Below are 20,496 nucleotides of genomic sequence, written 5' to 3'. Positions count from 1 at the left end.
TGTTAAGTAGATTTTGCTTGTCGCTAATGCTGGGCATGACCACCTTGATTGGTCTATTTCTCTCAGTGTGTGGTTTGCCAACCCTCCAAGCTTGACAGATTTGTCCTTGCCACAACAACACATCTTGTAGGAAATCCCTCGTTAAGTCGAGGGTGTGTTCGCCTTCCCCATAATCTTTTATCCCTTTGATAATTATATTGGATGCCCTACGCTGCCTTTCCTTGACCTCTCCGTCTTGTGTGTTCACACGAATCTTTGCCTCTTCTCTTGCCATATCAAGGTGTTTGCTATTTTTGTCCCAAGTTTTGGTGACTTCTGAAAAACTTCTCCTCTCCTCTTCAACCCCTGCCTTTCGCAACGAATTAGTGTGAAGAATCGTTCTCTCCTTATAATGAGATGACTTAGCATTTGCTGTGACCTTGTTTGTTTCCAATGTAGCATTCAGGTTTTTCCATTCATCCTTCATGTTCTGCCATTCAAGCTTCCCTGCTAAAAGTGTTTCTTGCAGCGTTGAGATTTGAGTTTTTAAAATGTTGTTATTATCTGCAAGAGTTTTATTTGTTGCAATTAACACCTGTATATTACGACAACTTTCTTGTTCCTTAGCCTCTAGGAGTTCCAACCTCCTCTTGGCCCTCAATAGTTCTTGCACATAAAGATCTAGGCACCGAGCGAGAGGTGTGGAGGTAGGGCTGTAAGTGACATAAACAACAAAGTTGCTGCTACCACACAAATGACTGTCACCATCTAAGTATGGAGGAGGGTACATTTTGACAACATCTGTCTGTTTCTTCTCTGGTTTATGCAATCTCTGTTTTTGTTTCTGCTTTTCATGTGACCCTTTCAAGCGAGCGAGTCTATGTTTTAAAATGCCCTTGAATTGTTTAACGTTGACCCAAATATATTTCCCTCTCTTGCCGAGTGATGCCATTTTGACTTGACCTAAATGGTTAGTTTCAAAGTGCACCAGAATTTCTTGACCGTTTTTTACCAATGATATGGTTTGTTTTCCCATAGCTCGCATATCCACCACTTGTTTTCCCATTGTTTGTGTATCCACAATTGGTTTTTCCATTGATCAAAGGAAAGAAAGACGAAACAAAACTAACAAGAGCAAATATATTAAAAAAAAAAAACAAAATCGGAGCAAAAAAAAGTTAGCCTGCACGGCCCCTGGGTCGTTTCCCTTAGATGATTCTTGAGTTGAGAAGTGAACAGCGGGCTGTATACATACAGGGAGAAAAAGCATAATTGGGTTGTGTTTGAAATCTGAAGTGAGTAGCGGAGGAAAATGGAGAAAATCCGGCTGCCCATCAACGAATACGAAAATGAAATAGTGGAGGCCATTAGTAACAACTCAGTTGTTGTTATAATTGGAGAAACTGGTTCAGGGAAAACCACTCAGCTCTCACAGATTATGCACAGGCACGGCTTCACTAAATCTCGAAAAGTGGGCATTACACAGCCCAGGCGCGTTGCAGCTGTTTCAGTCGCCAGGTAGTAAGCATCAAGTTTAGAATATCGTTTTCATTTCTTCCAACGATAAATAATATTACTTATTCAGTTCATTTGGTTTCACATCGTCAAATAGCTTTAAACATGACAGAGGGCATTTTCCAAATAAAGATTTGAATTAATGTTGGAGAGGAGTTAAGAACAATTTTTTATCACGATGAAGATTCAGTTAAAGTCACGTTATCAATATTTTAAAACGGGGGTCACAGAGGAATATGTTATGTAGTCGTAACATCTCAACCTCGCCATATCCAAGTAAAAACATTTCTCAGGAAGAAAGGTACCTCATATTCTCCACCCGGCAACTGTACTACATGAACTTTTCTCACTATACCTCCGCCGGAGTTATGAGCAACCTTATCAATTACCCTGTAACTGCACCGTAGCTGGATTTATGGGTTACCACCGTATCAAACTGCTCCAGGAAGACTTCAACGTGGCTCATGCTCATACAAATTGCCCCGATTCCCGTTACACTGCAATTCTTTGACACTTATGTTAGATACTCTTTCTTTGTAATTTTGTTTACCACGTTAGTCAGTTTAGAGTGACAAATAAAATAAATGATCAATCAAGAGTGAATGACTGCATGCATATGTCATAACTTGTCGAATATTGTTCCCCAGTTCATAAGTTTTGCATTTCATAAGAAACAAATTCAAGTATTATATTGCGTTGGTTTGGTTAGGAAAATAGAAAAATCAATCAGTTGAGGGTGAAACCAGTTTTCATATACAAGAAAATCTATAAAAAAAATGTTCTCTAGAATGTTTGTAAAAAGATCTGTCTCAGTGGTATTTTGTTAAAATCAGTATTTTGTTAGGAAAATAAGTGTTTCGACAAAAAACCTAGTCGACAGCCATGAAAGCTCGGATTTGCAGAAAATGGAGATTTGGAGGCCAAAAAAGTGCAATTTGAGGTTGCAAACAGCCGAGCTAAGGTCGTTTTTGGCTTGGGAAAGCAAAAAGACCCCAAAGAGGGTGTCTGTAGAGCGCAAAGTGCAGAAAATAGCTGCAAAAAATGTTAAAAATGGCTCTGCTTAGACAAGAGTTTGTAAGCACGTGAATGGAGACCAGCAGCTTGCGATTTGTCCAAAGCGTGTGTATTGAGTGAACAGAAGAAAAAATCGCTTGTATTTGTCCAAAAAACACAGATGTGATTTGTCCAAATCGTGTTTTTCAGGCATAACCAGCTCGGGATTTTTGCAGACCAAGATGAACCAGTACACACGCGATTTTTTTCATGCCTTTGATGCCATGGTTTTAACAGAGGAAACCCTAGATGGGTTTTAGAAAAAAATCAGAAATAATATTGACAGAAATTATAAATTTTTCTAAAAAATTTGAAGTATTGGCTCTGATACCATATTATGAAGTAATTGTTAAAATACTTGCTTGTTATTAACAAAGACCGAGAGGTCGTTAAATACAATAGAATGGAACGTTGGTTTGTTAGGAAATGATTGTAAAGATTAGAAACATTCTATTCTAGCTGAAAGAAAGCTAAAAAGGCTACAACTAACTAAAGCTAACTGAATATTTACAATAGATTACCATTAACTAATAATACACGATTATCTATTATCATAATAAAGTGAACCATGTAATTGGCTGCGTCTTGCTGGGAAAAGCACAAGCCATTAAGTTGCAAGCATGTACAGGTTTGCCTACTAGGACAAATGTCAAAAGCAAGGGTTTTCATAAAGTGTGACAAAACAATAGTACAACAAAACAACCATCACAACCATAACTAGACTTATTACCCATTTAAGGGCTGACCAGAAGCCAAGGGTTTCATCTAAGGGCTTGAGGTGCAATACCCTCAATTCACTCTTGTATCATTGCATTTAGGTTCAAGTTTGCATATGGAAGCCCTTGGGGAGTTGTCACCCGTACTCTTAGACTTTCTGTAAGATTCTCCTCATCAACTTGTGACCAACCCGCACTTGCTTTCATTTTTTCAGTGTCATTATCATAAATATTGATCATTACTAGCAATTTTAGGGCTTCCCAACCCCTTATAGCCTTCTTAAAACACTTGTGTGTTTGACTGTCTACAAAGCGCTACAAAAAAAGAGTAAGTTTTGTATCTGGAATTTTTTCTATACCTATTTCCTTTTCACCAAAGTTTTCTCCTAGACTAGGATTGAAATGGATAAAATTTCTTCAAGGCCTAGCAAGGCTTCCGGTGGAACTAGTTGATGCATCACAAAATGCAATATGTCTTTGGACTCTAGAAAGTTGCAAGGCCCAAGCCATAATCATTGAGTACACATCCGTGTTTGTTCAGTGTTGATTCTGGACTTGGAAGAACATTTCCCCTTACAAGTCAATGACCTCCGTGAGTTGGGGCTGCTGAAACTCAAACATGTTATCCATCCTGGCTTTACCAGCCAGTTCCTGGAATGGATTTTGTTGTTTAGTGCATTCTAGGGTAAAAACTGATTCCATTGTTGCTCACTGCAAAACACCTTGGAAAGACCCAACAAGCCCTGTTTGATCGGATGAAAGAGATGAAAAAGGCTGCAATTGGGGTGGCAAGTTATGGTACCTTAAATGCAAGTCCCATCACCTTTGCTTTCTTGCATGCTGCACAATCTACAAAGAGCTTGCCAACCTATTCATAAATGCATTTTGAAATGTTTTCCTCTTTTGATTAATGTTCAAGGAATTAGTTCGTTCTCATCCTCCCAATGTACATTTTGGAAATCTTCTATAACTACAAACATTGTGATATTGCTATCAGGATTTAACTATGTAGTATATAGGTCAAACTCATTGACCCATGTATCATGAGTAGTGATTCACACATGAATCCATCTCTCATGAGAATACATGGAACACTTAGCACTCATTGGATCTAGGTGATGCTCATAGAGGTGAAGCACTGAGACTTCCCGGGAGGTCACCCATCCAGCTCGAGCATGCTTAACTACGGAGTTTCCTCAATGGTTAAACCCACTCTGCTTGCAACCCCATTTTCAAAACCTTCACCGAGTGTTGTGCCTTATGAACCATTCATTAGAAAGCTCCTTAAGCTGTGTGAGCATCACTTAGATCCAATGACTGTGAGCATCACTTAGATCCAATGACTGCTAAGTGTTCCATGTATTCTCATGAGAGATGGATTCATGTGTGAACCACTACTCATGATACATGGGTCAATGAGTTTGACTATATAGTACACAGTTAAATCCTGATAGCAATATCACAATTTGACTTGCTGTGGAATATATCTCCTACTTATCTACTTCAAACATGTTAAGATTTAGTGCCCAATTTGACACTCAATCAGCTCCCATGTTACCTGCCTGTTTTATGTGGGAGATTTTAAAGTCTTCTAGGGTGGCCAGTTCTTGAATGATATTTCTTATGTAATTTTGAAGGTGCCAAGCTTCCAAAGAACCTTTAGTGGTGGCATTGATGATAATTAATGAGTCCTCTTCCACATGAAGTTTGGCTAACCCTAGTTTTTTAGAAGCTCTGATTGCCAACAAAGCTGCTTCTGCTTCTGCAATATTATTTGTCCCATTTTGAAGCCTTTTCTCCCCTAAATTTACAATGTCTCCATCATCATTTCTGAGGATGAAACCTGCACCTGATGGTCCTGGATTGCCTTTGGATGCTCCATCAAATTTTTACTTCCACCATCCACTTTGTGGTTTTTTCCAAATGATTGGGGCCAAAGGAAGAGTGGTAACATTAACCTTATAGAGCCCATTCACGGGCAATGCTACCCACTATAATAGCAACAAATGTTTGCAAATAAATTGCTAGAACAAATATGCTAACAATGCTTTAGAAAACTTGTCTACATAAAATTCAGAACAAGTTTAATAAAATAATCATGATTTACCATTTTACCTTATCTCTGCAAACACAACACCTCGTAGATTTCTGCAAGTACTTCTCTTCATAGTCAATTCTTCATTCGAAAGCCTCCACGCTACTTCACCTCTTGTTCATGGTGGTTGTGTATACTTACCAAAAGTTTACATTAGTAATTATATATCTCATAGCTGATATTTCCTTCACTGTATATGATATTTGTCATTCAACCTTCAGAGCTGTACTTTCTCATACAATGAGAAATGCCATACACAATTATTATTGACTTCTGATCTATTTAGTGATCCTCATACTATATAACATATATAATGTATGTTACACGGATGCACCCCGTGTCCCCAGAACCCCCATCCCCATCCCGAGACAAATCAGAGATGGAGGGACATAAAGGAAATGTACCCCAGCTGTCCCTGATTGCAAAAAACTGTAAGGAACAACAGGCAATGTCCCCTGAGATTTCGGGACAGCTAGTCATCCTCGAAACACCTAGTGGACAACAAAGAATCCCTGGCCATCCTTGAAATGGCTAGTTGCCCCCTACACATTTGGATGATTTTTGGCATTAAATCCCATCCATAGATAGCTAATATCTGACGGACAATGTCATAATGCTTTATAGCCATAGCAATCTAACTGTCACTCTCCCTGACTCTCATGTAAGCTCTCTGGTCCACAAACTGCACTGTGATAGGAAGCTGCATTTACATTGCTCACCTCATGACACATAGCATTATGTGTGCTATCATCCTCGCTCACATCAGCAACCGAGGCACTGCTGTTGGGTGCCTCGTTGAACGGCTCATCTGAATATGTAGAAGTTGCTGTTATATCAATCTCCTCACATGCTTCCACTCCTGATGCAACTACAAGTCCCTGTAAGTCATGATCCTGGGACCTATCACCAACTAGTGACATTTCTGAATCACTTACTAAAGTCTGATATGAAAAATCAGATTCACCGCAGCACGAGTTATCTTTATAGATAACATCAGTAGTACCCAAATCAGGTGTACCAACATCCTCTACATGTACACCCTCTGATATCTCATGCTGCTGTAAACATTAATCACTGCTGTCATAGAAATCTTAAGTAGAAGAATTTGCATTTTTCATGCAATCCTCAAAACTAACACTCTCATCATGTGAGTCACAACTCATAGTGATACCCACAGCATCCTCTACGCTTGTCCTGTCATCAATGCCCTCAATGGGCTCAAACATAGGACTGTTGTCATACAAATTAGGCCCTATATCATTGAAAACTCCAATGTTGTCTGTTGATGCAGGACCGCCATCATTGATGGCTATCATGTCATCATCATTCCCATGATTATGAGCTCATCTTATGAAAATGTTGAGACTCACTACAACTGTCCTCTAACCAATTAGGCATAACTTCACGACTCTGGGAAGGACCTCCCTCATCCTATGTGTAAGACAAACTAGTGGCTGCCCCAATAAGTGAAGATTCAATCCCTATAACTGCCCTCTCTTCTACTACTTCTTTTTCATGATTGAAATTATTACAGCCTCTTTTTCATTTTTTGATAAACTAGGATTCCAAAATCTCTAGGTGTTGTAGCAACCTTGATATCTTATAATTATAATTTTGACAAAAATCACTATAGGCTTGTATAGCATGCTTAAGCTTGGGCATAAGACCCTGTATGGATTTTATTGACCTTTTCTTACCCATGGTTGTTTTACCCATGATGTATACAACACTTCTAATGCAATGGCCTCCCCCGTAGGATGACAAGAAACCTCTCTGATACCATTGTAAGAACTCCAACCAGTTCTAAGTTTGAGAAACACCAAATTGCTTTACTTTTTAGATGTTTCACATTTTGTTAAACACTCTGTATGAAACCTCTATCTCGTTGTCCTTTATTTTCAGATTGTATTTGCTTGCTTGAAATGGGTTTAAATGATGTTCAAATACTTGCAAATTAACACTACAATGACTTAGTGAGAAACTCAGTGCAAATGCAATGTCTTTTGGTCTTTTTAAATGCATATATAAGAAATTCTACATGTAAAATGTGCACCTACAATTAACTGTCATTATCACAAACACTGAGCATGCAAGCTATACACTTATCATTTTGAGGATTACAACAACATGTGGCATGAAACTTATAACTCCATTAAATGAATGCAATAATCACAATGCCAATATTAAGATGCAATATATAGTTATTTTCAGAAATATATTTAAAGACCTGGATGATGCAAATGGTGTTGGCTGCCTTAGATATGATGAATGAACCTCTCTATGTCAAACACCATCTTCAGAAATAATGATCGTAGCTTCTAGAGGAGGAACACTGGTATTGTAAATCCCTTATGACAACCTTTAAACTTCAGACACAACTTGTTATGTGATTGCTGCCCTTCTTAGACTCTAACATGGCCTTCATAGACATCCAAATCTGCAATATAATATGCTAACACTGCCTCAGTAACTGGCAAATCGGAATGCAAATCCAAATGTCCAGCACTAACAAACTTAAGATTTCTTCCTTGATCAATTCTCTCGGAAATATCCTTCAATTCTTAGCAGAAGAATAAACACAATTTATTTGCATGATTGAACCAATTCATCTCAAATAATTTACAATTATCTCAACATCGAACTCTTCAAAACTCTTGAAGAACTCCAAACGCACAAATATATAAGCAAATAGGATGATTAAATCAAAGCTAGAATCTTGCTTTTATAACAATTAAGGCCAAAATCTTTGTCAACATACCAACAACTAATAGCTTCTTTCATACAATATTCACTTAAATGCAAACTTTGCTTTTTTGGTTGCATATTTGAATTTTGAAATAGAAATACTCCATGTAACTTTTAAATAATGCCTTGGCATAGGCTTCCATGAATTAATTAAATAAATGACCCTTTCTAATGGTGACTTAACCCTCAGCTTTATTGAAATTATAAAGTTAAATTAGAACTTATTAATAAGACTTTTAATGATTTTATAATAATTTGGCCATTAAAATAATGATAACTCCCAAAATACTTATCATTTTGACATACTGTGGGAAACAAGAGACGCCTATTATTTCCCCACGTGACCAAATGGATTTTCGAAAAATAAAAAGGGCCCTCTCAATCATCACCAAACTTGCCATAAATAGTAAGTACATGAAACTTAGCCCAAACAAAGTCCAATATGAGCAAGCGAAGACCAAATTAGAACATACTAAATTTTGAGGAAGACAGGACCCTCCCACAACTGAGCCTTTGCCTCAGAAGACCCTCTATCCACAATAATTTGCCTAAGAGGATCACAATGATAGGCTAATCTCTTAAACTTTGATACTAGCCAAAATGGGGACATTACATTGTGACTCTTGAAGAGCCAAGTGGGTTCTCTCCAATAGCTCTGTAGTTGCCTCAAGGTTATAAGTGAGCTCATCTACCTTATCTTCCTTTCCCATATGCATCGTATTAGGTGTAAGTCCACTCAAGAAGATAGCTTCCATTAGCTAATAACTGCAAGTAATTATGTTTGATCATCCTAACAACTTCTCGAACTGAATGGATCTCTACAAGGGAAAGGCCACTATCACCATGTTCATCCAAGATAGGAGTACCCCAACTAAATATGGCTAACATCTGGCAAGCAACATCCTAATGCTCAATGGTTGTGGCAATATGATTGTCACTCACCTTTAGTTGCTTGATCAAATGATGTCTCTGAACTCCCTGACTCCCATGAAAGTTGGTTTCTAGTCTATAGGTCCATGACAGATTTGTAGTAAAATACTAATCTCCATGAATTAGATTTGTTGACGTTTTGTAGCTTCACTCGGATAAATTGTAGCATATATATATATATAATTAATTAATTATAAGATTGTAATTATGTTAGCGATCAAACATGTCCCATGAAGGGACATGTCTATTCTTTACTCACTTTCTTATATATATATAAGAGGTCGCTGCTATTTGGAAAAGATATACTAAAAACATGGCAATGCGAATACATTTGTAGCAGACCTCTAAAATCTAACATGGTATTAGAGCAGGTTCGGATCAAGGGAAAATAAGTTGATCTTATTTGCACGTGGATTTTTGTATAAAAGTGCTAAAGTTTCATATAGACCAATATCGAGATTAGTATACCTGTGCATAATATTGAAGTCTACGGATATTAAGCAGCATAGAATGAGATACAAATTGAATCATTTCAACTGTCCATTGTTTGGCAAGAAGATTTCATTCCGAGCCTGCGACAAAGCTAATAATATGTGGTACAAAAGACACGTGTACTGGTGATGACATAACTATTGGTTGTGTTGGTCTGGAGGTAATCATGACACATGGTCAAGCTAGATGTTAAGACCATCGGGTCCGATATGCTTGATTGAAGCGAATAGTTTAGGATGAGTTGATTTGTGTGCAACGGCGTTATCAAGCTGAAGTCTAAGTTAGCGAAGATAGTAAAGAATCGCAATCCCAATCTCAATCCTTGCTAATGAATGCAAATAGTTGGTCGTCGGTGAGGTGAATTTAAACTTGGTTTTATCGACTTGGTAGAGTTTGTCGAGATGTTGTACAAGGATGTTAGAGAGGAAATGTACACGTGGGGCCTGAAGAATGTGTTTCGTCTCATTAGATGTCGAATTGCAAACTCGAAGTGAAGGGATATTTCCAAAGTAATATTGCATGGCTTGGCCAAAGATACGACCCCATTAAAATAAGGACATAGTAATACTCGACATTGCCATCACACGGGTTTAACAATTCACTGCCAGCATGGGAGATTGGGAATAACAGTCGACAGAGGAGAATAACGTAGCATGGCTTCCTCAGTCGACTATTTGATAAAAGAAAGTCCCCCACATGAATTACTTGGAAGTAGAATAACTAAGGAACCCCAATTAAGAATAGGATTAGATCCTTGTTCATACGTTGTGTTACTAAATGAAGTGAGCCAAGGCCAATGTGTACACAGTAAAATAAAAATAAATAAAAAAAGCTTGTAATTATAATGTTGAACAAGGAACAAGGGCATTGGGCAAGACATGGGCCCATCACGGTAAAGTATATATATGTGTGTGTGTGTGTGTGTGTGTGAGTGAATGAATGAATGTATCATAATTATTTCGTAGTTATACTATAATGGAAAATATATGGCGATTATATATATGTATATAAAGTAAAATATATTTTCTAAATAATTTATTATGGATATAAGTGAAATTGGTTACCTTAGATTTCATATGTTCTATTAATAAGGAAATAATATGTTTAAAATATAGATATATATAGAAGTTTGAATATATGCATATATGTTCAAAATATATTTTATCTATATTTTATTGGAATAGTCATATTATGTAGAACTAATTATTATACTTGAGTATAATGTTAATCTCTCTCTTTTTTTTTTAGGTCTATATGTATTATAAGAGCTATTTGCCTTGATCTTTTCCACCGAGTATGTTCTTGTAGAAAAGGGGAGATTGATATCAGATTTAGAGGGAGTCTAACACTTCTTCAAAGGTAAAGAAGCTTAGGAGATTGAGAGGGAGCATGACATTTCATTAGAGGCAACCTTGCAAAAGAGGGAGCAGATAGAGGAAATGATTCAGTCAACCTTTGGAGATCTTGATCATATTGATTAAGACGGAGTAAACCATTTTGAGATGGGTTCCTTAGTTATCGATAAATCAAATCAGACAAGAGTATTGCGATTAAGGAATATTCTTCGTATCTATGTGATTTTAATGGGCTTACCCCCTATGTACATCATGAGCAAGTGACGACTTCCAAATGATGTCACTTGTATTTACAAAAGTTATTGTAAGGTGACGATCTTACAATAACTTGTATTATGAGATCAAATCAATTGAGTAAATGGTGAATGTCTTGCATCTCAACATTCTAGGAGACCATTACTTGGAGTATTTGGTGAATATCTTTGATATTCTGGAAGGTCAATACTCTTGATATCATATGTGATATCAAACCTTATTTTGAGTAAGTGGCGAATATCTTATGATATTCTGGGAGGCCAATACTCATGATGTCAAATATCACACCTTATTTGAGTACTTGGTGAATATCGAATGTTGATATTCTAGGAGGCCAATACTCTTGATATCAGATGTGATATCAAAACCTTTTGAGTACTTGGTGATTATCATTGATATTCTGGGAGGCTAATACTCGTAATATTAACTGTGATATCAAAATGATAGATATCATTTGATCAAAGATATATTTTTTGCCATACCTAATATTACCAATGGTGTAATACATGTACTATGTTTATCCTCCCTAGCTAAGAGGGAGTGTTGGTGTTTTGTAGCTTCACTTAGATAAATTGTAGCATATATATATATATATATATATATATATATATATATATATATATATATATATATATAAAATTTATTAATTAATTAGTTGTAAGATTGTAATTATGTTAACGATCAGACATGTCCCATGAAGGGACATGTCTATTCTTTACTCACTTTCTTATATATATAAGAGGTCACTGCGATTTGGAAAAGATATACTAAAACTATGGCAATGCGAATACATTTGTAGCAGACCTCTAAAATCTAACAAATTCAATAGGAGAAATTCATAAATAAGTAGTTGAAACTCGCCCATGTCAATAAGTTGAGAGATTTTAGTCACACTTTTGTAAAAGTAATTTTCAAATTATCAGTTTTCTTTTGTATTAATGAATTTCCAAGGTTGTCATAGTCAAGGCTTCCAATTTTTACCACAATGCATCTATATCTCTATTTGAATCACTTCATTAAAGGTCTGCTGAACTTGATAAGTATCTAGATTCACATACTCGTATTTGGTAGAGAAAACTGCTAAGAGTCACAGGGAATGATTAGGAAATAAACACTTTAATTAGCTAGGTTGAATTGATCTATACTCAACATCCAAATACAAAACATGGGTCTACGATAATCTACTAGATTGTTTGTGCTCTCTTTCTATATTTTTTTTTAGCTTGGATCGTGCATAATTTAAGGAACATTTCTTGGAAGGAAATTTTCTTTTTGAACTATGGATTCTCTGGTACAACTTTAAAGTGTTGGTAATGTTTTCTTTTTTAAGGATCTATTCCTTTGCTACTGTTCCTTATTAATGCCCTTCTCATCTTCAGACGAGTGGCATCTGAGTTAGGGGTTCGAATTGGAGAAGAAGTTGGTTATTCTATCCGGTTTGATGACAGAACCTCAGACAGGACCTGCATAAAGTATGGACCATTTCTTTTGTTACTGCTAGTTTTTGACCGATTGGAACAATTTTTGTTTGGTTGATCAACCGCTGCTGAAGCCTTCATTTCAGGAGTTATTGGCAGGTACCTGACAGATGGCTGTCTCCTTCGTGAATGTTTGTCTGATCCAGAGCTAAGACAATATGCAGTTATTATATTGGACGAAGCTCATGAGAGGAGTTTGAACACGTATGTTTCTTGTCTATGCACATTTTTGAATAAGCTTTTCTTGCCTGCTAGTTGAATTCTTTTAAAAAGTTAGAACTGCAGCAATTTACCATGTGAATAAATTTGACTATGGAATTCCAACTTGTGCATGCCAATTATCAATTTGTACAGGGCTTAGTACCATGAATTACAATTTTGTTTTTTCTAATTTGCTAGGAATTGGAACCATTGAATGCTGAAATAAATAAACATTTGCATAGAGTAGTCTGCTAAAAGATTGTGTGAGAATTTGCATCTGGCTCTGATTTCATGTAAGAATTGTTTTGATGCAATGAAAGAATATGCCAAGATCTAGAAGTCCAATGTTTAACACAAGAGAGACAAAAATGATATGGTCAATGGGATCAATCAATAATGCACAAGTACAGTGTAGGTGTGTCTGCATTTATAGGCATGGCAGGATAACTAGGAGAGAACCTATTACTCATGTTGGGTGAAATCGCATGTCCACCAAAGGTGGATCATCCTCTATTATGCAATGAAGTATGTGCAAATATGTGCAACAATGTAAGGATGATAATGTGATAAGTGTGCTAAAGGTGGATCTCACACATAAAGTGAAATGTGATGACTACTAGATCAACACCTAAAGTAGAATTTCTCCTACACGATGTGCTAATAAAGGTGCAAAATCCTAGGTGTATCAAATGCAAACTTCTATGTATGCATTATCCTATATAAGCTTAAAGTACAATTAAGGGGAATGCATTATCGTAATTAGGAATATTTAATTACACCGACATCCCCCTTTAGCGTGTTAGTTTTCTGATCACTGCAAATGTAATAGTATTGCTTGATTGGATGTGTTTTCCAAATGGTAGTGATCTCTTATTTATATTGAGATTATATCAAGAGGAGACATGTCCCTTCATTGGATATGTCTAATCGTTAAAATAATAACATAATTATATATATATATATATATGTATATGTATGTATGTATATATATTGTCTCATAGTTTTAACCAGCTGGAGCTACCAAACATGAACACTCCCTCTTAGCTAGAGAGGATAAACACATGACCATATATTATCTCAGTGTAATATAAGAATATCTTTGATCAAAAAATATTCAACATTTTGATATCACATTTGATATCTTGAGTATTGGCCTCTAGAATATCGACATAATTCACCAAATACTCTGAGTAATGATATTAAAAGTAATGGCCTCTTTAATGTCAAGTCATATGACATTCACCAAGTACTCTTTCAGTAATGACCTCCTGAACGTTGAGTTGCAAAATATTCACCAAATATGATGAGTAATGGCCTCCTGAACATCAAGTCACACGATATTCACCAAGTACTTTGTGTAATGGCCTTCTGAACATCAATTTGCATAACATTCTCACCTTGCACTCAAAATGTTCATAAGGTATGTACACACACATTCTCATAATGCTTACCATATGAACAACCATGGTTTGTTTAAAGAACTTGATACACCATGCAAACTATCATCTATAGTAATCCATATTACAAAGTAATTGGTAAATATTTGCTTTTTATTAACAAAGAGTGAGAGATCAATATATACAAAAGAATGAAACAATGTTTCCTTAGGAAACGATTGTAGAGAATAGAAACTTTCTATTCAAGATAAAAAGAAAACTAACAGTTATCTACAACCTAACTAAATATTATAACCATTCTAATAGTTACAATAGATTACAAATAGATAACCATTAACTAATAATAGAAGTTATCTATTATTGTAATACCCTCCCTTAATGGTTAAACTATCCACAAAACTAAGTTGTCCTCTGAATTTGACAAACTTATCAGGACCAAGAGGCTTAGTGAGAATGTTGTAGTCTGATCCATTGTAGGAACATATTGAGAGTCTATTGTTCCGTCTTCAACCAACTAGCGTATGCAGTGACTGTAAACATCCACATGCTTGGTTCGTTCATGGAAGACTGGATTTCGTGCTAATTTGATAACGCCTTCGTTATTAACAAAGAAAGTATTCGGTCATGTTGGTAACATCTGCATATCCCCAAGCATCCAACAAAGTCAAATGACTTCACAACCTGCCTTGACGGTCATTCTGTATTCAACCTTTGTAGAGGAGCGAGAAACTGGATGTTGCTTCTTACTGGCCCATGTGACGACATCGTGTCCCAAACTGAACACATATCCAGAAGTTGACTTTTTATCGTCAACTGAGCCTGCCCAATTTGAATTTGTGAACCCACTGAGTCTAGGATTAGAACTCCAAGAGTAAAGAAGTCTATAATTTGGAGTGCCCTTCACTTAACGAAGCTTACGCTTTGCTGCAATCCAATGGTCAGCCTTAAGGGCTGCCATAAAATGTGAGATTTAGCTGATTGCGAAGTTGATATTAGGCCTAGTAGCAGAGAGGTAGATGAGGCTGCATACTAGTTGATTGTATGTAGTATCATCAACAGGAGGAGAATTAGACTTGGTTGATAACTTGAGACTTTTCTCCATGGGTGTAGATGGAGGCATGCAATCTTGCATACAAAATTTGTCTAAGAGAGCCTTGACATATTTGGATTCAGAAATGAATATACCAGAAGATTGTTACCAAACCTCAACATCTAGGCAATAATGCATGAGCCCAAGGTCAATCATATCAAAAGACTGACATAAATTTTGCTTGATTCCCAAAGATGCCGAACTGCTAGTGATGATCAAATCGTCCACATAAATAACCAGAAGGATGATGTCATTATCAATAGTCGTGATGTACAAATTTGAGTTTGAAGAACTCCTTTGGAAGCTTTGAATACTGAGGTACTTATCAATTTTTATGTACCATGCCCGAGGGGCCTATTTCAAGTCATATAGAGCTTTCACTAGTCCGAGAACTTGATTTTCTTTAGTGACAACCTTGAAACCAGGAGGTTGCGTCATGTAGACCTCTTCGTAGAGATTACCATTTAGGAAAGCACTCTTGACATCCATCTGATTGACCTTGTAGCCATTTTGGGCTGCTATGGCTAGGACTAATTTGATTGTGCTCATCTTTGTAGTAGGAGCAAAGGTTTCCTCATAATCAATGGCTTGACGCTGAGAAAAGCCTTTTGCAACTAAATGAGCTTTGTACTTATTCAAAGTACCATCAGATTTGTATTTGATTTTGTAAACTCATTTGTAGCCAATGGATTTCTTCCTTGGTGGAAGATCAGAAAGCACCCAGATTTTATTCTTCAACAGGCTGTGGTGTTCATATGTCATGGCCTGTTCCCACTTTGGAATTCCTTTAGCCTCAGAATATGTTTGAGGTTCAAACACACTATGAATGTTGGGCATGAGAGAAAAGTTAAATGATTCTGTAGGTTTGCTCCTTTTCCAAGTAGTTCTCCCATCAATGAGCTCATCATCTCAAAGATCAGTAGGTGTCTTAGCCCACAACTTAGGTGAGAGACGAGAATGACCAACATTGGTATTAGGTAATGCTCTATGATCAAGTTCCTCATCAGAAGAATTTGGATCAAACTTAGGTGAAGCATCTATAAATCTGGGTGATCCTGCAAGAGAAGCTAGAAGTGTCTATATAGGGACCACTACTAAAATAGGAGCTGCATGAGTCCTCCCATTAGGTGGACCTAATGGAACTCTAACTCCCAATGCATGAGCCTTCATAGGCTGGTTTGCTGGATCAGGAACAAGAGAAACAGGCATGAAAGGTCCTTGTTGCTCATCAAAGACTACATCATGACTGTACAAGAGACGAGATGTCTTAGTGCTGTTTAGGCAATAGGCTTTGTGAAGATTATTTCATCTAGCAAGCACGAGTTTCTGACTCCTGGCATCCAACTTGGTGTGTGACGCATTAGGGATGCAAACAAAAGTGAAGAGCCAAAAACCTTCAAGTGATTGATTTTGGGCTTGTGACCCGATGAGGCCTCTTCCGGAGTCTTATGTTTGACTGCTACAGTGGGTCACCGGTTCAGAAGACAAACTACAGCGTTAACTGCTTCTGCCCAAACTTCTTCGGAACATGTCTATGTTCAAGCATGGATTGAGGCATCTCGGTGATTGTTCTGTTCTGATGTTCAACAACACTATCCTGTTGTGGTGGGGTGTGGTTAATTGGTGTTTGATGTCATGAGTATCCAAGAAGCTAGAGAATTCATTAGAAGAAAATCCCCCCCCTCCCCATTGTCTGATCTAAGAGTAATAATAGATTTCCCAGACTCTTTTTCAATTAAAGGTTTAAACTTCTAAAATACAGGAAATGCATCTGATTTCTTTATAAGAAAATATACCCACATTTTTCTATTGAAATCATCAACAAATAACATAAAATACTTGGACCCAAGAATAGGAGTGGCCATAGGGCCGTAGATATCGACATGAACAAGGTGAAGTACTTGAGAAGCTCGCCATGAATTGCCATTGGTGAAAGGTGTGCAATGTTGCTTCCCAGCCTGACATGCATCATAGACTCCAAGTTGTTGAATTTGAATCTCTAGCAAATTGAGGACAAGCTGTTCCCGAGCAAACTGAGAGAGATAATGCACATTTAAGTACCCATACCACTGATGCCAAAGTGTGTGTTGATGTTAGTTTTTATACCACATAACATATTAGCAATTGAATATCCGATACAGAGTATCAAACACACAATTCCTCTCTTGAAAAGTTAATAATCACGGGACATGAGAATAACTCCAATGTTCCTTATACCTGTGGATTCTAACTCAGTATATCAATGTGATTTGCTAGTAATCACGTAGGTGGCTTTACGCTATTCATTCGAGGATGACTTGGGTTTTTGGTGAGATGGCGATGATTTCGTATGAGTGCCAGGTGGTGTTGATGGTGACAGTGATGGTGGAGGGTGTAGCGCTAGATAATGTTGATTGCGCGAGGAAGAGGCAATAATGCTTCTAATGACTTCTACCTTCCTAACTTTCTTAGAGTGAAATTTGACTACTCAACTACTTGCTATTTTACTCCTAATCCTATGAATGGAAAGATTAGCAAATAGATAGGGATCAAATCTAATGGAAGCTTACTAGCGGCTCCACATCCATAGATGCAATGATTCAAAGGAAAAGAGAACTAGTTTACCACAAGGCTCCCTAACTAGCGGCTAAGATGCTAGTGGCCTAGTTGTAGATCCCTATCGAACATTCACTAACATCACCATACAATTAGCCATCTACTTCTACTCTAACAACATAAAATGAAATCCTACTTTAATTTGAGAGATGAGAAGAACCATGCAATACACCAAAACGATCATGTATATCCACCATCCAAGCCACAACAATGAATAGAGAACAATTTTGATAGTATTTTGATAACAATTGTCCAACATTACTCCCTCACAAATGAGAGCAAAATGGCCTTATATAGAGGCTCCAAATTACAATGAATGGCCGAGATTAAGAGGCAAAATCAAGGGCCAAGATTATATCTTACAAATCCTAATTAGGGTTACCATTATTCAACCAATCACATGAGGGCACCAACTTTGTGGGCCAATGAGAAAATTACAATAATTTGTCAACCAATGAGAACATAGGACGCTTGGCATGTTTTGATTGCATGCACATGAAAGTGCCACCTCATCAACCTTATCTTATAAATCTATTCAATCCTTGAGATAAGGTGGAGCCTTGGATGCCTGAGCTTGTCCTTAGAAACTTTCTCATCACCACTTGAACTTGCTTGTACTTGATGTCTTGACGGTGAAAGGATGAGGTCTTCATGCATTTGGGGCAATCTTGTCTTGGCCTCAGTGGCTTCCCTAGATGCAAACTTCTTTGCAACTTGAGAGCCTTGCTCTTGGCCACTAGCTTGAAATCGAACTTAATCTCCCCCATTATCCTTGCCTTCCTGGTCTTCCAACCTTCCCATTTGAATTCAACCAAGCTAGCTCGCACGAATAGTCAAGCCTTGCCTAGCCTCAAATATTTTCAAATCTCTTCTAATCCACTCTTTCTTGAAATTGCAGGGCTTCTTGAATTGTAATCTTCAATCAAATTCACCCTTCACCCGATTTTATTCTTTGCCAAAGCTCTCACTTCAACCTTTGCCAGCTTGCAATCAACTAGAATGGCTAGTACCCCATGTGGAATTGCTTCTAGTTTTGCACTGCCCTAAGTTGTAATTCTAGATTTTCACTTATAATTCTAGCCCAATCAAATTTGCCCCTTCCATTTGCAATTCCATCAATAAAGAAGTACATCTAGTTTTCAGATTGCATACCATGAGCCAGGTCCATGATCTGGCTAAGAAGCACCATGAGATCTCAATATTCTAATTTGAAGTGTGCCACTGTGAGCCTCGATGATCTGGTGACTCCTTTCTTTCCTTCGTGTAGCCAATTCTGCTTTTGTAGATCTTTGCCATGGGGAATTGTTCTTCCTTTAGTCTTTCCTTTACCTGTATCATATTTATTGTATCGACATTGGTATCGGTTATTCGCTTCATTTTTGAGAAGAAAGTTGTTTTGGGCATCATATCCTCTTTGTCTTTCTTAGTGTTTGTTCCCTTACGGTTCTTACTTGCACTAACATCTACCATCCTAAACACTTATTTCTGCCCCTTTGTTCTAAATGATATGGACTACCCTTATCGATCTCCAACCTTCTTTTTATCGATGGATTCTACACTTATTTTTGCCTCGCCAAATCCTATCACTACATTTATCAATCTCCAATCTTTTTCCTAGGGGTGGGATTACCACTTATTTCTGCCTCGCCTTTGCCTTTGGATGGACTATACTTATATCTCCCTCTCCAATACCTAGGGTGGTCTAGCTTATTTCTGCCTTTTCAAATGTCCTATCATGGATTCTACACTTATCAATCTCCAAACTTCAACCTATGATGGGATGATGAATGCAAGAAGAACCAAAGGAGACAATATCTAGACAAGAACGAAAGAGAGAAATCAGCTTAAGGACCCCTTTCAACTCTAAATGATTTGAAGTTACCTTTACCAATGGCCGTGTCTTCTTTTTGGAAATATAGGATTAGACTTAAAGAATTTCAAATCCTTTGCAAATCTTGAGGCCCTAGCTGGAAAAATCAGAATTCTTTCCTCTTGAAATTGCCTATGCATGTGAAAATTTAGTCCTCCAAGCGAGAATGTGAAGTCATGGCAAGTGAAATAAGACCTTGGAATTCTGTCCACCTTACGCAAATACTGAAAATGCTTATTAAAACTCCTGGTCTAGGGCACCAAAATGTGTGAAAATCTGCCCTTATGTTGTCCAAATCAGACTTGATCAAATTCTGGAAATTGTGATTGAAATACTTGATCTAAGGCTCCAAACAATGTCCTCAAATCTGCCTTCAATATCCTCCAAAGCACTATCCGAATTCTGTCCAAGATGTCCTAGAAGTTGCCGCCAATAAAACCCTAACATGCATATGCAAATCGCCCAAAATGAAGGTGCCCAAATATGATGGATTTTGCTGCCTTATGAATACTGAAATTGACTCCAAGGATCAGATCTGAAAATGAAACAAATACTGCCCAGAACAGTCCACAAAGGAGGTGCCAAAACCCTGGATGCTTGCCCAAAATCGCCAAAATGGAGTGCTGAAGTAGTGCCAATACTGTCCTCCTTAATTGCCAAAAGTGGATGCTAAAACATGCCTCAAAACCCTTGTTCGCTGCCCATGAACAGATCTGATACGAAATCGCAG

General features: G+C 37.3%; 1 protein-coding gene across 1 annotated transcript in view; it reads left to right on the top strand.

Moving 5' to 3' along the window:
• Positions 1–1,258: 1,258 nt before the first annotated feature.
• Positions 1,259–20,496, top strand: part of LOC149564066 (RNA helicase family protein) — a 280,646-nt gene continuing 261,408 nt past the window's right edge. Inside the window, exons 1-3 of the mRNA XM_089827161.1 lie at positions 1,259–1,497; positions 12,515–12,607; positions 12,713–12,817. Coding sequence (XP_089683287.1) covers positions 1,292–1,497; positions 12,515–12,607; positions 12,713–12,817 — 404 coding nt within the window. The 5' untranslated portion in view covers positions 1,259–1,291. The remainder of the gene's footprint in view (positions 1,498–12,514; positions 12,608–12,712; positions 12,818–20,496) is intronic.

Source organism: Cupressus sempervirens, chromosome 4 (assembly GCF_028749045.1).
Source record: "Cupressus sempervirens isolate cs-2001-9-10 chromosome 4, ASM2874904v1, whole genome shotgun sequence".
NCBI classification, from domain to species: domain Eukaryota; kingdom Viridiplantae; phylum Streptophyta; class Pinopsida; order Cupressales; family Cupressaceae; genus Cupressus; species Cupressus sempervirens.
The sequence above is the reverse complement of the archived record's forward strand: the minus strand, read 5'-3'. Positions and strand labels throughout refer to the sequence as shown.